Here is a 21,755-nt window from a genome sequence, read left to right as displayed (position 1 = left end):
TAAAAGATATTTTATGTAATAAATTACTGCTACAAGTAATTCAAATGTCATTTATCAGTTTTATTATCAGTCAGGCAAAGTCTTGTTTCTCTATATTAATCAAATTCAAGCTTTTTTTAAGCTTTTTTTTTTTAAAAGCCGTTTTGACACCTCTTGGCAAAAGTACAAACTGGAGGGAAGGAATTACTCCTCCATAACAGGAGGAGAAATCGTAGAGATGGTATTGAGCTGAAATACAGTATCTAGAAACTTAACTTAATTATTGTCTCTTCCTCCCAAAAGTTATTATTGTTCCTCTTAAACCAAACCCAGGAGGAGTTCGGCACACAAGAACGATGCTACTCTGAAGGCTTACAAATATGCTTCCTTCTCATTAACTCTTAAAGAATAAGAAAGTACTTGCTTAGGTAACAGCTATTTCCAACAAAACATTAGAACATTAAATAATACCCACACTAGCAGTTCAATTTCTACAAAAAGAAGTATTTAAGTGGTATGAATTATTTTCTGCAAAATTAGAACAGACCGAGTTGACAACAGCAGGAGATCAAGCAAATAAAAACAAAAGATGTGCATAGGGTTTATTGCTCTGACTCACAAGAGTGGACATCTTACGCTGGAGTTGGTGGCAAGAACACCAACTCGGCTGTTAGTCTGAATGAACTCCTGAGATGGTTCTGAAGCCATCCTGAACTTCTGTACTCGTAACCCACAGTTTTAATATAATTTTTAAACATGAAGCAGCAACACCTTGTGGGGAGGGGGGACAAAGAGAAATTATGTTTCTTAGGACACTAGCCACTGCTTTTCAGCACAGTACCCTCCTCAGCTGTTTCTCCTTTTTGGTCTGTGGGGGGTAATTCTCTCTCTCTAGTTTTGTGATTTTGTGTAGAAGTGTCAAAATTACTCAAAAAAGCCTTAAAAAGAACCAAAAATATCAAACACAAAGTGGTTAACTGTCTTCAAGACCTAAACTCCAGCAGATCAGATGCTACTTCACAAGAAATTCAGATGTCATCTTTGGGGAAGGCAAACATAGCTCATAATCTTTTTCAATATAAGCTCTTTCAATATATATTGTTCCCATCAGTGAGCCAACTTAGAGATTCAACAGTCTACCTATCTCATTAGTCCTTTAGATATACTTTTGAACTTCAAAGCTTGAAGCATTCCAACACTAGTGTCATGAATACTCTGTAAGAAGATAAGCATAACAGATAGACGGAAATAGTAGTATCTTTCTTTCTCTGTACATGACAACCCCTGACAAATCTGTGAAAGATAAATTGACTTAGTAAACTGTCACAGAAACAACTGTCCTGGAGCAGATTTGGACCAGTTCAGAAATATTCATTACAGAATTAGCATCCAACTGATGAAATAACCTACAGCAAACAAGGCACCTTGAAGGAGCACCGAGCCACTGCACAGTCTCATCCATCAGCTCCAGAGAAATTCACATATTCTTTTTGCAGTTCTGATACCATGGAAAGCACTTAACAGGAGGACACAAAGATGGATCCATCATTAACACCACCAATACTACAACAGTCAAGGACTAGAATGGGGCACAGATGACACCTAATTAAAACAAGTATTTTGGTCAAATGAATACCATGTATATTTAGATATTTATTCTTTTTATACATCCATTTAAAGGTTAAATTTAAATAGAAGATCTGCAATAAATGGTTAGAGAGGGGAGGAGTGATACCTAATATTAGTGGTGGGATGGCAGGGTTAGGTTAAAGGTTGGACTCGATGATCTCAAAGGTCTTTTCCAACCAAAGTGATTCTATTCTGTTCTGTTCTATTTCAATGAACCTACTGTCGCCACTGCCTCAAATTTGGGGGGTGCTAAAAAAGACTGGCTCACAGGCAAAAGCTTTTGGTTCAAATTATTTAAAAAGCACCGATCAGATCATAAAGCTAAGCATCAGTTTACAATTACAACCCCTACAAAAGCTTTACTTTGGTGGTATTTTTATTCACCTTTGCTTTCTGAGCATTACAGAATGATACTTTCAGACCTCTCTGGAGCTGTTACTTGAAACAATTTGATGTTTAAATATTAGTTAAGTTTCTTACCTAGTTAGAAGAAATTGGGAGCTGGTGCTTTGAGGAAAGCCAAAATAGTAAAAGGAAAAAAAAATAAACAGCGATAAAGCTGCAAGGGTTAATAATGATGACAATGTTTTCCAGTTTGAATTGCATACTTCTTTCCTGCCCTATTCATACGAGTGGGACACTACAAAATAAGGGCAGATAAACTCTTCCACCATTGGGTTGTGATAAGAGTTAGCTGAATGAGCAATGGATAGCACTAAGAGGGATCTGGCACTGTTTCTTCAGCAAGAGATGAGATTTTGCTTTTCTGGCATTTTCTGTGAGCTACAGCAGACAGGTATTAGCCCAGGAGGCAGAATTCAATCCTGGAGTTCACCAGCACACCCAATACAACAGTCAGAAATATTCCAGTTCTGAGCCCAACTCCATCACAAATGTTTTTCTTCCCAAACTGTGCCAAACCAGAGTATTTAAAAACTCAGAAAGCAAGTCTAGTATTGTCTCTAGCAGTAGCAAAACTATGCCATAAACTAATAAACAGAGCCCTAAGTGGACTGTTAGATCAGTCAATACCTGACCTACAACTGTTTAGGAGCAGTACCAAAATCCTATTCTTAATACTTGGCAGGTAAGTGAAGTGCTTTTCAAACTGCCAGACACACATGTGAGCTGAACAGCTTCTTTTGATGGATTTTTAATGGTGTGTACTTTGGTTTTTATTGTTTGGAGCTTAGATACTTTTTTGTGAGGTTTGTTTTAAAATGCAAATATATATGTAAATTTTGAGTCTACACAGATTATGTTGGGACTTTAAAAATTCTTTGAGAGTGTATTTTGTACACAAAATCATACAATCATATCCACACAGCCTACACAGAATTTCTGATGTCCCCCCTCAGTTTATTTAAGTTTGAAGAGAGAAAGCTTCTTAAAATTAAGGATCCTTATTAACTGTTTATTATTATTTGTAACCTGATAGCACTCTTAAAACTCATACTGAGGGTCCATTGTTCCAGACCATAAACTCACATATGGGAAGTCGCAGCCTAAGTCCTGAAGACCTTATATTCCAGCTTGCTTCATGCTGAAAATACACCTCTTTCAAGTAACTGTGCAGGGCATTAACTAACAGAGTTCAAGGAGCATCTGGATGATGCTCTTAGTCATATGGTTTAGTTTGAGGTGGTCCTGCGAGGAGCAGGGAGTTGGACTTGTTCCTTATGGGTCCCTTCCAACTCAAGATATTCTATGATTCTATGAACTGATCAGTTGCGTGATTAGTTAAGTAAGTCGTCTAGCTAAAATACAAAACTTTGTGATGATGTCCAACAGCTTACTGGACAGAGTCCACTGTTGTAGTAACTAAAGATGTAATAGTGTTGCACTTTTATAGTACCTTCTATCCAAGAATCTATCAGCTCTATCATAGATAAACAATCTAAATATTAGAAAACCCTACTGATGAAGGGAAGCATGACCTTACGTTTTAGGAGGGAAGACCGAGTCCTATGTTGACTCAATGCTCTTCTCAAGTCCTTATAGTGGGTCAGAATCTAATTTGTATTGGCTATACACCTTCAGGTCAAGAGGCTAGCATGTATGATGTTTGCTTGTAGACAATGATCATTTGTATCTCATTTCCCTTGGGTAATATGATCTTGTCACAGGCATCAACAACTATGAAGGGCATTCGAAGAAACATTTGGTGTCCGAGTCTGACAAAAAGTATGGCATTAGTTGAATTGAAATCTAGGATCTGGCACAGAAATCTGTGAAACTGCTGCAGAAATCACTGCAGAAAGCAACAAGACCAGATGTTTTTCAAAGTGTTACTTACTATACACCACAGGGTGAGAGGGCTGAGTTGGCACCAGCTGTGTAGAAGAACCTGGGGACTGTGGCTCATCCGTGCTGGTGCCCGACTGCTGGAAAGCCAGGTCAATTTCTTCATCTGTCAGGCCTGGGGGAGCAGAGGAAATGAAATCAGTTTAGCACCTTTACCCACTTGATGCACGCATAATTAAATTCTCAAGCCAGGCAGAACCCTTTCAAGCTGCAAAGAATTTTGGCACTGACTTGAGCAGTAATGCCTCCCCAATTTTGGATTCACTGGAATGTCTCCCTCTCTCTCTTTCTGTTGCAATTTAACCTTAAGCGACAGAATATTAGCCTCAACGCTGCTTCCAAATGTGGCTCATTCAATTTCCTTAATTTATCCTTGAGTTTATTGCTGCTTTTGAAGTAGCTTTCTATTGCAATTCTCCATTCTTCCCCCAAAAAAAAGATACCATCAACTGCAAATGTGGCTCATTTTAATCTGTAATGGTGTAAAAAAAAAAAAGAGGGGAAAAAACTAACAATAATGCATGAAAACAGACAGGGAAACAAAAAACTAATTATTGGGTTAGACGACTAATTAGTCTAGATCGTTTCCGAAGACGGGAATAATTTGCTTTATTTTATGACAAATGCAGAAATAAAAAGAAAAAAAATCAGGACTGACTGCGATTAGTATGAATGGGACACAGAATGTAAGGAGGAAATAAAACTATAACAAAACAGATCAAAACAAGGCCAAGCCCAAACTTTCAGCTTAGCATTGCCCCGGCCTATTGCTGCATGATTAGATTGCCCTAGGGCAGCCTGGGTTTTATTTCACGCAGAGCTGCAGTAACACTGCACACATGGTACATGTTGGTGCAGTCACTCCTGCCACCAGGAAATGCCAGGATGACCATCTGTAATTGGCCACAGCATATGGAAAGGATTTGGCCAACAACAGGGAAAAGCAGCCAAAGGATTCACAATGACAATATGGAAAGGATTTGGCCAACAACAGGGAAAAGAAAAGCAGCCAAAGGATTCACAATGACCGGCATCTGTGAAGAAGGAAGCACAGCTGGATTATTTTTTCCAACATTAGAAAACATCCTCTAGAACAACAATTTAGTACTCAGATGGCAACCATGATGTGGGGCCTGGACAGCTGTGTATTATATGTTATGTTATTCTCCTGCACAGAAGCAGAGAGAAAGCCAGTGTCCCTGCTATGAGGAACACGCAAGGTGATTCAGGACCTTTTACTATACATGCAGCGTGTATGCAAAAACATTCGGAAAGGTTGGAGGTGAGAATATAGATTCAAGGAAAGAGATTTAGAAGAGAAGAGGCAGACCACTTGATTCTCAGACAGTTGTAGGGACTAAGCACAGTGAGGAAAATGGTGTGAATACGACAGCAGTGGGAGAAAAATGAGGGAATGCTTTCTCTCATCACCTCCACTCAAGATCCATAAAGTATTGCTGGTAGATGAAATTCCTGATCTTAATCCTTTAAAACACTTAGCTCTTTAACATTACAAGGAGATACAAAATAGAAAATGGCCAGGCTTCTGGCCATATTACCTATGTTTTGAGAAATTTTTTCAGGATCTTAAACTTCACTGCATGCTGGGGGTCTAGATAGAATAATAAGTAGCACAAACAATATTGCCAGAAATAAATACAGAAGTCTGTCTCAGAACTGTTATTTAATATCATAAAGCACTGACAGAGTGCTTCTGGTATTCTGAAGGCTTTACAACTATTAACAGATCTTTTCCCTATTCCTGTGAGTATGTGAGACACTGTGAGCTCCTGTGAGTTACTATTCTATCTACTTTACAGCGCAGGTACTGATGCACAGGGAAGTTAGGTGATTTCTCTAACGTAACAGAATATTGGCAGTGTCAAATACAGTATCAGAAATCTGAAGTTCTTGAAATTTGACAAAATCACCCTTTTACTCATATTTGATGCATGCTTCAATGGTAAGAAACCAAAACCACACGTAACAGTATGGAACAAGACTTGCACTGGGAGTACCAAAAGGCACATGAACACAACTCAGCCTACTGTTCTAGTCACAAAGCAGTATTTATGGTGTCCAATCCATGTTAAAAAGTGAAGTCCTAATCAGAAAGAAACTGTTTTAACCAGCTCCTAATTATCCAATGTAGGAGAAAGCATAAACAGATGCCAACACAGCAAATCACTAGCAACTACAGAATTTCATAAACATGGGGACAATATTAGCTGCTGGCTGCAAATGTGGCTCCCACTAGAACAGGGCATTTTGTTCTATTTCCATGCAAAGATAGCAAATCTGATAATATTTAACACTTAGAAATGCATGGAAGTTACAGAGGATCCTTACTTCATTCTACAAAAACAGCAGGCAACAATGCTTATTGTCTCCTAACCATATTGCCCCTTTGATTCTCATCCTGCTGGAGAAAAAAAATAGAATCTTTTGCAGATAAAAGGCACTTCTGGGATTATTCTGGTCTTGCCAACTAGTGACACATTCAAGTATCACTATTTCCATTAAAACCCTGCTGTACTGTGAAGAGAAAGTTGATGTGAATGATTGAACCATGGGAAACTTTTCATGTTTGAGATCTCGGTTTGAATCCTGTGCAAAGTAGTGCAAATTAAAATTCTCATTACTTCCCTGGACTATTCTGCAGCCTTGTGAAGTGGTCTTGTTTGTGCTGCTAGTGGCATTATACAAAAGAGCATCACAACTACATCCCTTCTTAATTATCAGAGAAGACTGGGAGTGCCATCACCTTGGAACACCTCCTCCTTTTTATTCATCTGAACAAGATGTTTTTAAGGCCCTGTCATCTTGGCCTCCAAACATCAACGGAATAATCTCCCGGAGCTGACTCCTTAAGCATATACACGGAGTAAGTCTGCACTGCAGCTAGTCATCTGCGGATTCAGAAATACACCCGTCTTCATGGTTGTCATTTCTCACACACACTAACAAAAATGTACAAGATATTCTAAGACTGTCCTCAGGCAATTGTAACTAACTCATCAAAATTCCCTTTGGACTGAATTCTTTTCAGATTCACCACCTACACACATGTATGCACACAGTATGAGTTTTCCATGCCCTAAATTATTCAACCTCGATATATTAATTACATAGAACAATGGAAATTTCTAAACCAGATCAAAGTGTCATCTGTTCCAACATCTCACCTTGCTTTATTTTAACACAGTCCTTCTATCACTGCATTGTATAAAAAAGTATCCATGGTCCCTTCAGTGTTCTGATGTAGCAGGAAGTTGGTAACCCAAAAATAATACCACTTCCCTCGGATGCAAAAGCAGTGCCACAAAAACCAGAGCTTTGTGTCTAATATAACTCTCAAATAGGTATTTAAGGAAATCACCTCAGTTTAACAGAAGAATTGCTCTAAATCCACTCTCTGAACACTTTGGAAAACAAACATTTTAGTTCTTCTGGAGTTTCAGCAAGATCAAGACCATGCAGAATGCAAAAGGTTAAAAGGAACAATAAAGGAAACTGCCAATTGTAAGTGAATTATATTTGGCTTTGAAAGCCGAGCCACGGCTATATTATAAAAGGCATCTCTTTGCGTTGTTTACCATCACCCTGACTAATGCAGACCTTTTTTTTTGTTTTAAATAATCTCATGCAAATTAGACACACACTTCCTTCCAGTTGATTGCTATCTGCAAGGAATAATCTAACCGCAGAGGGTACTGAGCAAGGACTGAGCTGTGGAGAAGGATGCAAGGAAACTGTCTTCATAGCCCTACAGAATGCAAACCTATTCCCTTCCCCCAACCATCCATTTCATTCCTCTACAGCACCTCAGCCATTGCAAGGAATTACTTGTAATTTTCACAAAGCCTTAAAATTTCCTTTTCAGGCTTCGGGGTGTTGATTTGAATAATCCAGCACCCATGACTGTTTTGCACTCAAATGTTCTTGCTGGACCCTCTTTTGTGATTGTCACTGCTGCCACTCAATTTTCAGGGATCACTCAGCCTCTGTAAATTGTAGTCAAACACAGAAACAGAACAAGTCAGAGAATAACATGGGTTGTCACAAACATCTCTTGGTGCCTGCACCTCAGGTATTGTATAAAAAGCTCCTTTGCCCAAGAACTTGTAAGACTTGACTGTCTGTTTAGGCCCTTTTATACTATCTACTACTATTTAATATAAGGACCTCATGTACATAAAAATACTGTTCCTCTTATGACCACTCTGAAGTAGAGGAGAAGTAGTGTTTTCTATATTTTACAGATGAGGAAGAAGAGAGATGTACAGATAGGAGAAGTGCTCCAAGGTCAGAACCGAACCTCTGACAGTCAGAAAACAGAACTCAGGAGATGTGAGTCCCAATACATTGTTTTACCATAAATCTGTTCTTCTCTTTTTCTGGATGAAACACAGCAGCAATAATTGCAATGCAAAACCCTTGCATGAGCTTAACTACATGAGCCACTAAGTTTTTTCTTCTCCTTCCCTGACACAGGCTCTGACATTTCAGTGACAACCCTTTTTCCCATCCCATCCACTGAGCATATCTTTTTCTTCATTACATTCTTCCTTGCATTGCTCAACCCAGTAATTCATGCAAGATTTTCACAACCTGAAGGCAACATTAGTTTTAGGGAGAAAATTTTTGGGTAGGAATAAATTAAGAATTCTGCCATAATAGGGAAGGGTGGTGGAAAGAATTAAGTTCCTTTTGTGGATTTCCAAAGCCAGCTTCATTACCACTCTGATAGGCCACCCTGGAGCAACCATCACACCTATCCTTTTGTAAGGATAAAAGGCTGGGGAGGGGTGCGGAGCGGGGGGGGGGTGGTATCTGTTGTTTTCCTTACAGATGCACACACTTTCTATTAAGACAAAAACAGAATAGAACTGGACAACTTGTTTAGCTACAACAAACAATATGGCTACCTGAAGTTAGTGCATGGTATCATATGACTAAAAGGAAGATCTACTGGTAGATACCCTGAAATTACATTACACTCCTGTTCCTGGAAGCCACTGAGTCAACTCTGCTCAGAAAGAACAGGACCACATTTTAAAAGAATCATCATAAAAACCTTCTGGGATCTGATCCAGACTAATGATTCCACCTGTTCAGTGGAATGTTCAGTTCACAAGAAGTGCTGGATGATTCTTTTATCAAATGTTTCTCCTATATCCTACTCTGTGCTTAGTTGAACACATTTCAAGAAGGTCAAAAAGGCATAGTCTCCTGATCCATTTTCTTTCACACATCCTGGTTCATGAGGCTCTCACGAGGCTGAGTCCAACCCAACATTTTAACAAAACCTAAGGTCTCAGAATCATCACTCTGATTTTTTTACCCTTCATTTACATTAACACACTGCATTTGAATGTAAACATCCTGCTGCTCCACTTCCAGCTCAAACTTTGTGTAAAGGAACCCAAACATCAAAGTGAATCTATTCTATAAACTGACTGGTCTCAACTGCCAGGCCGAAAAAAAATGCAGAAATAAAAGTAATTTGAAAAGTTACTGAGAGGGCTTTTAATTTGTACAGCTTTGTTCATCTACGAGTCTGTTAATTACGCAGTTGCAATCTTTAAGAAACATTATATACTTTAACCCATCAGGGTGACTAAGCAGCAATCAGAACTGATGAAGATGCTCTAACCTCAGTTGCACAGGGCTAAAATAAGGAAGGCAAACCTGACAGTACAATGCCAAGAACTACAGTAAGCCAACCGGGAAGGAAAAGGTTAAAATAAAAAGTATTTTGGCATAACAAATATAAATAAATAAATAAATAAATCTGGCAGCAGTTTCTCTTCCTGGCCAAGCTTTTTGGAGTCTATAATAAAATGAAGTGTAATGGAGGAGAGGAGGGCAATGTCAGAGGGTGAGGGTTTGGGAGAGAGGTTGTTAAGTATCTCCCTCTCCTCAGCTGTGTTTACTCCATTTACAGGACCCCAGGTGATTGATATACAGACAAAAGAAAAGCAAGCAGATAGTAACCCCCCTCTGGGAGCATCAGTAAAGGGGATAACTTCTGACATCATCTAGAGCCCCAAACTCTCCTTAGCCACTTGTAATTAAAAAGACAGAGCAAGATATGCAAACCAGAGAAAAAGTAAAAGAGGATTTTTTTTTATTTATTATTAACATTTTGTTGGAACAGTAGAGTGCAATAAGGACTCTCAGAGCCGTTAAAAGTCGTCGGGTGACCTGCAGACCCCTATTTCCCAGAGCCTTGTATAAAATTGAATTTTTTAAACATAAATTACACGTAATGACGACACTGTAAAAACTAACAGTAATGGAAAGCTGTGCTGTATTTCATTAGCCTGTATTATTCCGTGCCACCTGATCCAGCCGGGCCTTGTTTATGAGTTAGTGTGTTAGCAGATGCCGATGGAAGCATTTGCTTCGACCTTGCTCTTCTCATTGGGGCATGAAATTACGACGGCAGCACCTTGATATTACAGCCATAAATACAGTAAACTGCAAATTTAAGCCAACGGCTCCTATTGTCTCTGAACATAAAGCTGATCGGTATTTATTTAAAAGGAGAACGAAAAAAAATATTATATATCACCTTGTTTATGGGTCCAGTCCCCCCCCTTCCCCTAATCTGCCTTATTCACTTGGTTAAATACTAAACAAACAAACTAAATCCTCCCTATTTTCTACTGATTAAATATTCTTATGAAATGAGTATTGTCTTCAGAAAACTGGATCAAAGTATTTTCACTCTGAATAAGAAAGGGCAAGCAACTTGCTTAGCATGTCTTGGAATGGAAAAAACAGGAACAAGTACTACAACTTTTCTTCTCAGTTTTCTATATATGAGAAGTTCAAAATGTAAAATTAAAAAGTTGCTTCTGGTCACTCATTCATGTTTGTGTGTAACACGTGTGTATGCACATGAGAGAGAGAAAGAGAAATATTATGTTTCCTTCCAGTTGTTTTCTATTTAAAAATATCTCCCTTGTTAATACTATTTCAAAACAAGGAGGAAAGATATAGAAAAGAAAAATTGCAGTAAGATTAATGGGGGAGGGGGAAAACGCATAGGATTCCTTCTCTGAGGCAGCAGCCAGCAGGGAGAATGCCTCATTCTCCTATGGGCATTTTGGGTAAATACCCCTGTTCACTGACAACATACCCACTAAAATTTATTAGAGGGGAAAAAATCAAACACAAAGGCAAAAGGACATAGTAATATCACAAAGCATATCACAGCATAAATCACAGCATTATAAGTCAGTGTAAAATGTATTGCACTGGTAGTTTCACTGGTAGGCAGGGAAAATACAGTTTCACTTGTAGTGAGAGAGGTCAGGTCTTCCTCTTCTAATGTAAAGTAAAGTAAGCTCCTTGCTTATGTGATGTTATCTGTTCCACATAGAAAAGAAAGAAGGGATACCTTAAGTAAATGCTCCCAGTACTAAGCTATATATTTCAGGGGCCAAAGCACTAAGAGGAGAATATGAGGAACAACATGCAGGACGAAGTGGCTGGATAATGGGACTCAAACTCAGGATTCTGAAAGGCAAAAGTCCTATTAGATGCAGTGTTATCACAGCCTTAACAGGATTTGGACACATTGCTTCTGAATTTATCTCAACAAATCTTCAGGTACCAGACAGCATAATTCAACAGGCACAATTTTTTGCTTCACAAAAAGTTCAAATTACAAAAAAGGCAGACAGCAACACAACTCTAAATCAAGCAAGAAATGTCCAGAAGTCCTCAGTAACCTAAATTACAGAACCAGAAGCTTAAATTCCTCCACAATAAGCATACGCAAAAACACAGCCAAACTTAGTCGGGTACCTTCTTCCGAAAGCCTGTCTATTACAGAGTCATTCAAAGAATACAACAATCAGCAAAAAAGACAGAAGAAACAAGTCTTTCTGGAACATAAATAAAAATCTCTCCTTCTAAAAACAGGGGAAAATTTTATTTTACCATTATCTATGGGTTTTACTTTTAGGTCTCTTGGCTTCAGCTTTTCTTTTCTATTACCATACAAGCAGAAGAACAGTACCTGACAGAAAGCCTTTGAGTGGACAACGGTAGGGTGAGTCCACCTGTCTACTGCACCACTGGTGATGAAGGGACAATGCATGTGACTAAGCAGGAAGCCAATGCTGTAACACAGGACATCCAATTCAGCCAGTACATGATGTGAGAACGCTACACAGAGAACAAAAACCTCTGCATATTTGAAATTATTTCAAATTAATATCTACGTTGGGGTTTGAAGGCTTTGAAGACTCTAAGCCAGGATGCCAATTCCAAGGTAGTTTATCAGGAATAGAACATAACCAAGGCCCTGACATTTGTTTAGAAGAAGCCATTATATGGCAGAATATCCAGCTAATGGAAGAGATGCTACTCTACTAACCATAGTGATGACACAATTTGTTACCACAACTGACAACCTCCCTAGAAATAAGACTACGCATTCAAAGAACACAAGTATTAGATACACTAAATGGGTAAGTTTCCAAGCATACCCAGCCTGTGATCTGCAAATGCTTGCTGTTATTCCTGCAGAGAAATAAGTCTCATGGTGATGGTTCCTGATCCTCGTCACTTGTATTATAATAATCCTTAGAGACCCCAAAAGGCATTCACTGTGCAGGTATTGTGCCAGGTACTGTGCAGAAATAAAGTAGAAGGCAGTCAGACTCGAAGTGTTCAACAGCCGATGTGAAGGAAAGACAGGTTGGAAAGAAAAACACTGCACACACAAATGAAGTAACTTACCCAGAGTACACAGCAGGTCTATGACATTTCCTTTCTATTAAATTGGGAACTACAACAAAGAACATTCTATAGAGGTGAAAGGATATTAATTTCTTCTGCAAGTTCATTTCCAAAAGTAGAACAGTTTGGTACACAGCACTTCAAAAACCTAGAAACTAAATTTCATTACCAAAACTTACCACAAATTTTAAAAACAGCAGAGTCAGAAAACATTTGTGCTTCAAATCCATTTACTTTGTGTGAAAGAAAAATATTTTGTTAAGCAGCTTGTTGAGCAATAGTAACAAAATGATTGGCCTTTGGCTACTCTTTGATCTGTGATAATATCTTTAGGAGCTTCTAAGGAGAAAGCCAGAGGTTGTCCTAAATTCGTGTAAGGTAAAACACTGGCAATATAGGAGGTTTGGTTTTGATCTACCTTCAGAACTCCAATTTTAAACTGTATTTCCAACAACTTGAACCAGCACATCTCAAGAATTCTGGCAGTGAAGTAGAAGGAGCTGGCCTGGAAGACCTGCAGTCAACCAGACATCTCTAACTCCACCATCTCCTTTGTGACTGTAGCAAAGAATAACCAGGCCTTTCAGTGGTATGGGCCTGAATACGGTCGGTATTAGATTTGACCTAGCAGGCTGTCCCTAGTGTGGAATAACTCCACATTAGAAGTCACTGCTGACCTGTTATTACTGGACTAGACTGGGCTGTAATTCTAGAACCAAACTCTCTTTTCCCTCAACTCTGCATTCAAAAGAAAGGAATTGTGTGAAAGAACAGCAATTTCAAGCCATTATAAGGAATTATTTAACCAGATTTGTCAGAATATCTGAAGATGACTTAGTTTTACATGTAAGAATGAGAAAGTCTATCCTGATGCACCATTCCAAGTTCCTTATATTACTCTGGAATTACTGATTGCCCCAAACACACTAACAAGCATCTGGATATTTTCTACATTAGACAATACCCATCACAGAGTAGCCTCTGCAGACTAAGATTAACTGCAATGTAAAGAGCAACTTGACTCAGTGTTATTTATTTCCTCTTTTACTTTCAAAACTTTAAACTTTAGAAAGGAACAAAACAAACTTATTAGTCCAGACTTATCACATGAAAAATCATATAAAGTGTATACTAAATGACCTTTTAGTGTTTGAAGAACGCACAGAACGGAACACCGAATATGCAGTACAACAGCGCATACTGCGTACTCTCTGTCAGGAAGTTGCTATAAAGAGCACAGAGAACATAGCTACAGCTGCATGTTTCTAAGAAAATGTAAAAATACACAGAAGGATGTATGGAAAAATATATGGCAATGTGAAGAAACTAACACTGGGTACGGATCCATGAACACAGGAGTCCAAGTCCTTTTTCTGACAGATATTTTCTCATAACCTTATGGAGCGTCTTTGCTCCTCTAACCCAGTTTCTGTGAAGTGGAATCAGTGTTAGACACCTAGGAGTCAGGTATCATCACATTGAGAAGATAAGCTCAATTAAGAAAAATACATCTAAATGCTACATATTTGATTATTATGGTACAAATGTTTCAGGTAAATCTGGTTTGTGCTTCCCCCAGAAAGACAGAGACGCTAATACACTATTATAAAAAGACATGTCAGCAAGTATTCATTACAGATTATAAATCACCCTCGTTCTTCTTTCTTTTGTTTTAGAGAAATTTTTTTACATGCCATTAAAATATTGTTTGCTGAATGCTACTACAAAGCTAGCCACCTGTAAAATTAAAGGCTGACGCTGCCAGTAACAATGTTGAAATACCTTCTGTTTAAAAGGCAAACCTACTTTGTAATTTTTAACACAACTGTATAAATATTTCTCCACCCACCCTTCACAGTTTTGTTGGTTACATCGCGTCCATTTAGACAACAACCATCTATGTCATCACACAGGATGTTAATCTTGGGTGGAGAAGAAAGAAACAATAGCAAATGAACTTTCAAGAAACCACGATTACACATTCAAGCAGGGTCCTCCATGACAAAAGAAGGGTGAAGACAAAAAACATTAGGGGACAAGTCAACAGAATAGCAGAAGTTTCAAAAGATAATTTTTCATTTTTTGGTTTATTTTTACTTTTGTGTCCCCATGTGCCTTCAACAGCTCTTCAGAGTTCTGAAGAAAATCAAAGGAGTGTGGATTAAACACCCAAAGGACGACTAATGCTAACAATACTAAAAATAACGAGGTTAAGTGGTGGAAAAACTATGGTGACCACACACGGAGAACTGGAGTGGTAAGGTAGAAAAGGAGTTTCATCATTGCTCCCTCAGGACATGCACAGAACATACTAACTGCTTCTAGTTCTCTAGGGTTCCGATTACCATGCCAAACACACCTCCAGAGTTTCCTTATTAGTATAATAAAAAGCCTCTACACATTTGGGTTCTATTCCCAGCCTTGCTATTGACCTTGTGTAGGTCATTTAACGTCCATCTGCCTCAGTTTCTACTTCTGTAAAACAGGAAGAATATTACACAATATCCTTTGTAAAACGTTTGAGACTGACACTGACAATTATCATGTACAAAGACTGACAGTTTTGAGACTCTATACATACGTTATATACATTTGAGCTATATGAGGCATTTGCAACAAATAACTTACTCAAGCAACAAATTTAGCCGTTTCTTTTTTTTATGCTTGTAGATCATCTTTGGAAATACTTCCCGATTTCTAACTCTCACCAAGGACTCAAATTCATGCTTTGCTTGACTGGGTGCTAAAATACATGGCATCTCTCCGGCCTCCTTTTGGCCACACATTGCCCTCAAAATCCAGCTACTGGGGTTGAATGTTTAAAATGGAAATACTGAAATATCTTTTGTCTGTTGTCTTCTAGTGCCTCTTGAAAGTTCCAGCCAAGGAGTTAAAACAGGAGTGGCTACACAGAATTCACACAGAAACTGGAGTGAAGATTAAGAAACGTTTATGGGCATGTTCCTGCAACATAACACAAGTCAGATCAGTAGGTGAGGCAGCTGAAGCAGCTGAAAAACTTGCTACTGGTATCAACTCATACTGTATGAGGATAGCTCTTGGAGATCCAGGACTAGGAAATATCCCCTAAACAAAGGAATCACCTCACAAATAAAAAGGGAGTGAATAAAAATGGGAATACATTCCCTTCTGGGCACTACATAAGAATGTGTCTCCTGTCCAGCGTGCCAAAAGGCTAATAAATGCCACTATACGGGGTGCCCAAGGAGCTTTTTACAGAGTCGGGGTCCATGATGAAGGGCCAAGGATGCACTTTGTAGATCCCTCTCTCTCCACATTATTTTGCACACTACAGTCTTGAAGCACAGGAATTATGCCAGGTGCAGGTGGAACACTGCTAGAGGGGAAGCAACTATCTGATGTGCTGTTTAAGGGGCAGACTCCTGAGCAGTGGCTTTGTTCTTGGTCCCCCAGGGATGACAGCCCCCGCACTCCTGAGTGCCAAGTCCAATGACCAGAGAGAACAACTTACCCTTTACCAGTCACTGCAGTAGATGAAGTTCACCAAAAGGACTTGGATTCTTTTCTTCCCCCATTTCCTCCCTGGTTTTCTTTTACTGCTACTCCTCTCTGTCTCAGGTGGCCCAGCGTGAAAAAACCTCTCCTTTTATGATGCAATACGTGGGACCAGGTGAGGCCCTGACTCTGCAGATAACCTAACAAATGGGCAAGAGCAGCTTGTGTTCTTATTGACAGTGCACGTGCTAGTAAATACCAACCTCCAGGGTATTCTCAGTAAACACACAGCTATCCCTAGCTTCTAAGATATACACACACGCAAGCACTTGCTTTACCCGACACTGAACTCACACCTCACAAACAAATTATTTAACTACTCTATCCCCCAAGGAAGACAGTGATCATTTCAAATGCAGCTCCCTGCTCATCTCTCACATACACGCAACGGCCTGATAGGTTAAATGCTGCCATTTAATTACAGTAATGGAAGCTGCTATTTTTTGGTTCCCTTGAATCCTCTCTCGCTCTCTTTTTTAAACACATACAGAGTCATCTTTTAAACATGTATTTTATATTTCTGAGTTTAACAGCTGCATTCTCCTGGTTACTTGAAGAGCAGGAGCAATGATATTCTGATATTCTTCTCTGTACCTCTGAGCAACTAGCCTTTTAAATGCCACATAAAAAGGAAGACAGATTGGGGGAGACACTGTAAGAAGGGATACATGCTAACACTGCAGAGACCAATCTGCCCCTTTGTTTACTTAGATGGTTTGCGTTGATTTTATTGAATAAAACTAGCTTAACCTCCCCCAAAGTAGCTGGGGCCTGGAGAGGATAAACACGAAAATGCTTTAAGTAATTTTACTGAAAATGCTATAAACACCAGTACATCACACCAACAGTATGTCACAGTATGGTTGTATTTTTATATCATTATATATCAGCATTATCTCAGATCTAGCTGTTCTTAATACATCCGACTCAGTTTCCCCATCTACAATGGGGATGGTTTTTCCTCTGCTTCTCATTGAAATTTGGAGTTTGCAAACTTGTTTGGAGAATGTAAAGGTCTAACCAAGAAGAGAAAATGTAATCAGAAGCACATGAAATTAACCTTACAATCTTGCTATTCCACAGAAGGTGTCACAAGCTTAGTCAGTTAATATTTGTGGAGTATTTTGAATATGCAAAGTGGTATAGAAATATGGGATATATGTTTGTTAAAGTCTTGAGCATGCTGCAAACCACTTTTTTTTCTCGAGTGAATTCAGGAAGGAGGCTGTAGGTGGCCAAAGACAAGTGGGTTTTATGGTTTGTTATTCTTGAAGGAGGCCACGTAACACAGTATTACATGAGTAACACAATATCTATTTGTGGATTTTACATATCATACTGTGTGGCAATTAGAAAAAACCCAGAAGCAAAGCATAAGTACTTCCAAGTCAAAATAAATTCTTACCTATGCTAAGGCCACAACACTCCTAGAAAAATACCCATATTACACCTGTCCTCAGCTTTATTTGTCCTCTAAATGTGAAAAGCTTATTTATTTGTTCTGTGGCAGTTGGCTCACAGTCAGCCAGCCATCCATGCAAGGATATTGCCCATCTTCATTCTCTGGTACAGATATCCACTGGTATCTCTTAAGGATGGAATCTTAAAAGGTGAGGCAAGGCAGAGACAAAGACAAATTTAATTTTATCACCATAAAAAGGGACATTTCCACATGGGCAGCAAGGACATGAATATCATGTGTATGCGGGGGCGGGGGGGGGGATTATAAACGCATTTTTGGCGAAATTCAATAAAGCTGATTCCACTGCATAAGGTCAGCAATTTACTTTTAAAAAATGATATGATTGCAACTTTTAATATAACCCATGTATTTGCTGCAAGATGCTCTAGAAGATTGTGTAATGTAACCACCCGACCTCTCCACAGGAGCAGAGATCACCCCATTTACCCTTTATTGTCTTGCTAAAAGCAATGCACATTTGCACGGTATGACAAAGTCAACAGCTTTTACTTCAGAGGGCCTCAGATTTCATTGAGAATGAATTCTCTGCTCTCCTCCTAGGGGAGTGGAGTGTCGCTTGAACTGGGTTCCATCTGAAAGAATAGGAAAGAATGAACCAAAGACTAAATTCTCCCTTTAGTTAAAATAAAAAGGGAACAGTGTGTAGCAGAAAAGTAAATAGTAGGATTTCATGTTCACGGGCACCCAAGATATAGTTTTAAACAGGGTAGAAATGTCTAAGAGAACCTAGAGAATTATCTCATACAGGAACTTATTTTATCTTTCCTAGTAGGAAAGTATCATTAGGTCTGAGATGGATTTCAGCATAAGAGTAACACAGAATATCCTAATTATGCTCCTTGTTTTAGCCCCAAGAGAGAAGGCTGTCTCTTCAGACTTAGAATACCAGGTTCATTCACAGAGCAGATCAGGAACTGAATTCCTTTACTTGCTCCAGGAAGACTGTGTGGAAACCCTGGGCTGGATGACCATGAAGAGCAAAGTCCTTCTATCACAAAAATATTTTTATACTAACGTACATAGATTTCTTCAACTGTCTCAAGGTGAAGCTTGCTTCAAAGGTCAAAGCTGCAGGGCTGGATTAGGATTGCACGCAATCTGCCTGAGCCTTGACATTCTGACATTCTAAAGTTTGCAGCTCTCCCCTCCTGTACACAGCTGACGGAATTAAATTCTCAACCTCTTCGCAAGTGTGGCTTTTACTGCAGCAAGAAACTTCAAAAATCACTCACTGCAACACCAAGAACTCAGAAACAAGCATATCAAAGCAGTTTATAAACCAAGTTAACATAGTCTTACTAAGTCAATAATGCAAAAGTGGTAATTAACCCCATTTTACAGATGGGCAAGATGAGAACAAGTAACTTGCCCAAAGCCAAGCAAGCAGTCATCAGATCTCCAACGCCCACTCTTAGACTGTAACTAAAGAAGTGCCTTTCTTTTGGCACTCTGCGCTTACTTTCACTTGAAAACATGATAAATAAATTATTAAATTTACAAGTCAGACTTAGGGTCTGGGTCTTTTCTGACCATTACTAAGGCTAACAATTTCAGCACTCAGAATATAACTGACTATTTTAGCATTGTCTTCTAGAATAGACTTCAACTCACACTGCTGTAATCATATTGGTTTTTCAATGCTACCAGGAATGGAAATATTATTTTGACAGTAAACAAGGCAGATATGACTCAAAACACACTCAGTGAGCAATAGGAGTTAATTTTGCAGAGCCATTTTTAACGGTTCTTTTACATTACATAGTTACTATCAGATAGACAAGTAGAGAGACATCATTAAACCCATGACATTCCAATTATTTGTTAAAATTAAGCTTACAACCAATATTTTGTAGCATACACAACTTCCTGGGCACCAAACCGGTCTGTTCCAATTTATCAATAATTTTTCAAGCTACAAAAACATGGCAAAGGTGATTCTGGACTCTTCACTGAAATCGTGAGGAATTTCTGTGGCCCAACAGAAACAGATGTAGCAGACTTTTTACCCAATGCACTTTAAATGAATCACTTCTCTTGTTCAGTGGAGTATAGATCTAAGTGGTTCAAGATCCCTGTAGGTTGAGCCTGAAGTGAGAGAGGAAGGGTATTACCACTAATGTGACTTGTATCCTCTGTTATAGAATACATGTATAGGCACCTAGAGGATGTAAAATTTGAGAATTGCTCCCTCAATGGCTTCTTCACAACATCATTAAACATGAAAGGGGTGCCTCTTGTGATGCACCTTCTCAACACTTCACACAGAAACCAAAAAGAAGGTCACTGAGATTTTCATGGGTTTAATATTAAACAGCAGAGCTTGTATCAAAGCCCTTTAAAATAATCATGCTTAAACCAATGCACTGTGAAGATTAGTATGCCCAAGTTTTCCATGACTTTTTTCTTCTGCTCCCTTTAAACGGGCCCAAGTAGGACTTCTTCCCTCATGTTCAGCAACATACTGAGTTCAGAGCCAGTAGTCTAGAGTATTAAAGCCAAACGTGCAAGTACAAAACAGTGCAAGATGACAAGCTTGTGGAGCTATCCAGTAACAATGATGATGTATTTTCCTGCTAGTAAAAGCACTTCTATGAAAGAATTCTTTAATTCCAATTAGAGTTCATCAACAAACTTCTAGAACTTAACACAGAAAGCGTTTCTTCAAAAAACCCAAAAATGTTCTGGAGAAAAGTAATGATTTCATAACAATTCAAATCCCATTTTTCCAAATATTTTCACTGTAGTATTATGGTACATATTATTCTATCAATCTCTTTTATTATCAGTTACAATATTAAAGATTCCATTCTAATCAATACAGAGTGATCTGACAGGTCTATAATATTTCGTTTTTTAAAAAAAAACCCCTCTGTGATTTTAAATGTTAATCCCTATTTAATAGAAAAACAAATTTCCAAACCTCAGAAATTCCAGTGGGATAGAAACGTATTGTTCAACCTAGTTTCTAGACACCATTGAGCTATAAAAACCATTTGTTATAAAACAATGAAATGTGCACTGAGTACAACATTCTTCTAAAGTAACAAATTCACTTGAAAGTAACTACAGTTTCTATGAAACACACACACACTTTTCTTAATCATCTGGCTATTATAAACATTAAAAGGTAGCAAACAGAAAGGACTGCCTGCCTTTGTGCATAGCATCATACGGCTAGTTATGTCTAAACTGTCAGGTGTTTTTCTGCCCTCTCCTGAATCACTGATGGCTGGGGCAAGAGTCAAAGATGAGATATGAACTGATTTCTCCATATGGATAGCGACTAAATAGATTACTTTTTCCCAACTTCCTTCCAAATCTTGAGGAATGATAGTGAAGGCTTTTATCAGCTATGAAGATTGAAAATCCTAACAACTCCAAAGAATAGCCGTATCTCATTTTCCAAGATGTCCTAAGGTTGATCAGTTTATCACATTTTGTTAGCACTACTGCTGCAGGTCTCTTCTTGCCAAAACAGCCAAGAAAATCTGTAAAGTTCATGACAAGTTCAGATAGTACAAACAGTGGTAAAATTGATGGGGGAAAAGAGTCATCATGATGAATAGGCTGGTGCTGAACAGCAAGTGACAGATATGCAGATGGAAGACTGGCAGGACAGGGAGACATCTCCTTCACAGCAGATGGATAGAGATTCTCAATCATTTTCAGGAAGAAAAAAGAAGGCAACTAATACAAAATACAGAACTGTGGAACTAATTTCTGGATCGTGAGCACATCTATTCTGGATTATGAGACTCCAGAAGTGGAAATCTTCCCTGTATATTGAACATTGTCAGCACTGGGCAAACACAGCAGAGTGCCAAAACCAGATGTGACTACAGATAATGCTGATTCAGATAGGAACTGTTGTGAGTTTGTTAGCAGTGAAAGCATTCATTCTCTCACTCCTCATTCTTCGGGTCCCTAATAAGTTCCTTGGGAGGTAACCAGATTTCCCCATTTATGCAGGGTTGTATTGACCCAAAGCTTGGATGGGAGGCACCTAAAGAACAACGCATGAACAGGTGTAGGACATATTTTTCTTTAAACTAAGCAAAATATTATA

At 38.7% G+C, this 21,755-nt stretch overlaps 1 protein-coding gene across 1 annotated transcript in view; it reads right to left on the bottom strand.

The window, feature by feature from the left end:
- PEX14 (peroxisomal biogenesis factor 14) overlaps positions 1-21,755 on the bottom strand; it is a 71,658-nt gene that overhangs the window by 14,475 nt on the left and 35,428 nt on the right. Inside the window, exon 4 of the mRNA XM_035901926.1 lies at positions 3,905-4,027. Within this exon, the coding sequence (XP_035757819.1) occupies positions 3,905-4,027 (123 nt within the window). The remainder of the gene's footprint in view (positions 1-3,904; positions 4,028-21,755) is intronic.

Source organism: Egretta garzetta, unplaced genomic scaffold (assembly GCF_000687185.1).
Source record: "Egretta garzetta isolate BGI_Z169 unplaced genomic scaffold, ASM68718v1 scaffold69, whole genome shotgun sequence".
NCBI classification, from domain to species: Eukaryota; Metazoa; Chordata; class Aves; order Pelecaniformes; family Ardeidae; genus Egretta; species Egretta garzetta.
Note: the sequence above shows the minus strand (reverse complement) of the source record. Positions and strands in the feature narration are given on the sequence as shown.